At 37.7% G+C, this 3,389-nt stretch overlaps 1 protein-coding gene across 1 annotated transcript; it reads right to left on the bottom strand.

Annotated features, from left to right (window-relative positions):
- Window positions 1–236: 236 nt before the first annotated feature.
- On the bottom strand, window positions 237–2,952 carry LOC148921126 (receptor-like protein 33). Its single transcript, XM_089055486.1, has one exon. It carries the CDS (start codon window positions 2,818–2,820, stop codon window positions 553–555), a length of 2,268 nt encoding a protein of 755 aa, XP_088911612.1. The 5' UTR covers window positions 2,821–2,952; the 3' UTR covers window positions 237–552.
- Window positions 2,953–3,389: the final 437 nt, after the last annotated feature.

Genomic DNA, 3,389 nt, shown 5'->3' with positions numbered 1-3,389 from the left:
AATTTACAGGGAGACTCAAATTCCGGTAGAAAGTTTCAGTACTTTACTCCTTTCGAAAAGGAGGCTACATTTTTAGTGAGTGGGGCCGAAATCAGTATGATGTAGGCCATTCCGCAGGATTTGCCCCGAGTTTCGAGAAATTTGAGTCGAGTTCAACAAATACATTCATTTATTTACAGGCTTTCGATGTGGTTAAGTCGCATACATTTAACCTTCACAATAATGAGGCAAAGGTATATGCCAAGGTGTTCATTGAATTTACCAAGGTTCCGTAGTGGAATAGGATTTGAAGGCATATAAAACTCATGACAACATTATAACCATGGCCTTCAATACATGATTATGGCATAATACTACAAAAGAAACAAAAAGCTAAGGAAAAAAACGAAGATAATTTTGCTTTAACTCACGTTGCATTATACTACACACATGATTATGGCATAATTAACCTAAAATATGAAAGCAGAAGCACATTGCTAATTTCGTGGATCTTGAAATACAGGAAAAGAACACCAGCCTCAGCCCCTTCATGCATTGCTCTTCTTAATCAATTCAACGTCTCCACCTTCGATTTATGTGAACATGTCTTCGATGAATACCAATTCTTTCCTCTAGCTGAGGGAATATCTTGAGAATGATATTGTACATAGCTCTGTAATACCACTTACTCAATCTCTCGCACAACACAAGTGACCCAATGGAAACTCCAAAGCCAAATGTAAATCCAATTTCGGTACTGATAAGATCCCAATTCACCTCACGATGATGTCCAGAATTTGGAGGCCTTCCATTCGCTGTTGGTGGTGGTGGCAATCCTGCTTTGTTATCCACCGTCAAAGGAGGTCCCCATAATCCTTTGTTACCTATAAATGAGTCTTTTGGAAATGTTGAAAATTGAGTACCGGTTGGGATTCTGCCAACCAATTGATTATTTGAGAGATCCAAGACTTCAAGGAAAGTAAGCTTTACCAACTGTGGTGGAATTTGTCCGCTTAGCTTGTTACGTGACAGGTCTAAGGATTCGAGTTGTCGCATGTTACCAAATGAGGATGGGATTTTGCCTGTGAAAGCATTTCCGGACAAGTTAAGGACATACAGTGATTTGAATGCTCCCATTTCCTTAGGTATTGATCCACTGAATTTGTTGCACGAGAAGTCAATCAAGGTGTAAGCAGTCAGAACCTTTACAAGAACCCTATCTGAACCTTTACTGGTAACTTTTACAGTATCCTCAAAAGAATAACCAACACCAAATTCCCCTTCTTGTTCTTGTGAAAATTCTAGGACTTTGGCCTTTTCACGGGAATCAGCCATCATTGATTGCCATGTCATAAAAAATCTTGCTGGTATTTGACCACTCAAATTGTTGTGAGCTAGGTCTATGATTTGAAGCATTGGCCAAGTGCCATTGGTGTTGGGACATCCAATACCTCCATAAAATTGGTTGGACCGCAAATTAAGGACATGCAGAGTCAAGTTCATCAACAAGCATGGAAAGGCATCTTTTATCAAATTGTTTCCAAGGTTTAAAAGCTGTAAACCACTACAGTTGGCTAGAGACTTTGGAAACTCACCTTTTATCTGATTTTCACTGAGGTCTAGAGTGCTGAGGGAACACCAACCTGGAAATTCTAAATTAGAAACACGTCCAGTAAGGTTGTTTCCCCTTAAATTAAGTACTCCAAGGGATTCTTTTGCAGACAAGCATCGGGGAATCATGCCACTCAGAGAATTATTGGACAGATCAAGAACCTGAAGAAAACGGGGATTGCATATCGATGTTGGAATGATCCCATGCAAGTTATTGCTTGAAAGCGATAAGAAGAAAAGGGAATCACCAATGCCAGTTGGTATACTAGAGCTGAAATGATTTCTTGAGTAATCCATAAACTCTGCAGTTAGTGATGGGAGTGGCCCCTGGAGCTGGTTTGAATGAAGGTCAACAACAGAAGTAGTGAAATTAGGTACATGACCTGAAAAGGAGTTACAAGAAAGATTTAGGGAGAAAAGATCGAGCCCCCAAATCCATTTAGGTATCATGCCTTGAATTTGGTTTTGTGAAAGGTCCAACTTGACTAAACCGGATTGATATCTCAAGAAATCTGGAATTGTTCTCAACTTGTTAGAAGTCAAATTTAAACGAACGATATTTGGAAATGAGGAATATGAGGAAGTGGTGCCATTATAAAAAAACAGCAAGCTATTGTACGAAAGATCAATTTCATTAAGATTTTTCAGCTGTTGGGGACCATTAAAAGGAAAGGCACTGAAATTGTTTGAAGAAAGATTAAGGCTTTCAAGTGCGTGAAAATTAAAGATAGACGAGGATATTAGTCCTTCCAAATTGTTGGAACTCAAATCAAGGCTGAGTAAGGAAGAGGAAGAAGCGTCAGAAAATTCATGGAGTTGACCAGAGAATTGATTGTGGGAAAATAGTAAAAATTGCAGTAAGGGAAGAGCAAAGATAGAGGATGGAATACTCCCCTCGAGTAGATTGTTGTACAAGCGGAGATCTATCAGATTAACAAGATTTTCCCACTGAATAGAATCAATTGGACCATTAAGCATGTTTGATGACAAATTCAAATAAACCAATTGTTTTAGGCTCCCCATTGTCTTTGGAATTGATCCAGTGAAATTGGAATTTGATAAATCAAGATACCTCAAACTGGTAAGGTTTCCGATTGCAGATGGAATGGGAGAGCGATAGCCAATTCCGGTGTTGATAGTTTCTCCGCTAAGGTCAAGACCAACAACATGTCCACTACTGCAAGTAACACCATCCCAAAAACAACAGTCAGTTCTTGAATCCCAGTACATAACCTTTGTTGAGTACAAACGAGAATAAGGTTTATGATGATAAGGGGTAAGGCTTTGCTTCAAATGGAGCAATGATAGTTGCTGGTGTTTAGTGCAGAGGCTGTGAACTGCAGGGATGGTAGTAAAAGAGATTGTAGGCACTGGCGGACCCAGAAATTTTTGAGCGGAGGTGCAATATTGACTAAGTATGAAAATGGTTTTTCGGAATAATCATTTTCTCAAGATAATTTTTGGCGGCTTTTATTCCTTATACATCAAATAAGAAAACTTGAATTTATGGGATTTTAGTATGAAGTATATATTGACTTAATGAGCCATCATTTTTAGCTTAAATTGTATTTTGCACTAAAACCGAATTTTCATATTTTGATTTGGTGGGAATTTGATTTTCTAGTATTTTTATTTGAATCCAAATGGGGGGTACTTCCTTATTTACATTGTAAACTTAAGTAAATGGAGTAATATAAAAATAAATAAAAGTAAAAAGACAAAGACATTTACTTACATTGTAAACTTAAGTAAATGGAGTAATATAAAAATAAATAAAAGTAAAAAGACAAAGACATTTA

Source organism: Prunus mume, linkage group LG1, assembly GCF_029339155.1.
Source record: "Prunus mume cultivar Tortuosa linkage group LG1, ASM2933915v1, whole genome shotgun sequence".
NCBI classification, from domain to species: domain Eukaryota; kingdom Viridiplantae; phylum Streptophyta; class Magnoliopsida; order Rosales; family Rosaceae; genus Prunus; species Prunus mume.
The sequence above is the reverse complement of the archived record's forward strand: the minus strand, read 5'-3'. Positions and strand labels throughout refer to the sequence as shown.

Coding starts and splice junctions, on each gene's coding strand:
- LOC148921126 (XM_089055486.1), bottom strand. CDS start 2,820: ATGTACTGGGATTCAAGAACTGACTGTTGTTTTTGGGATGGTGTTACT.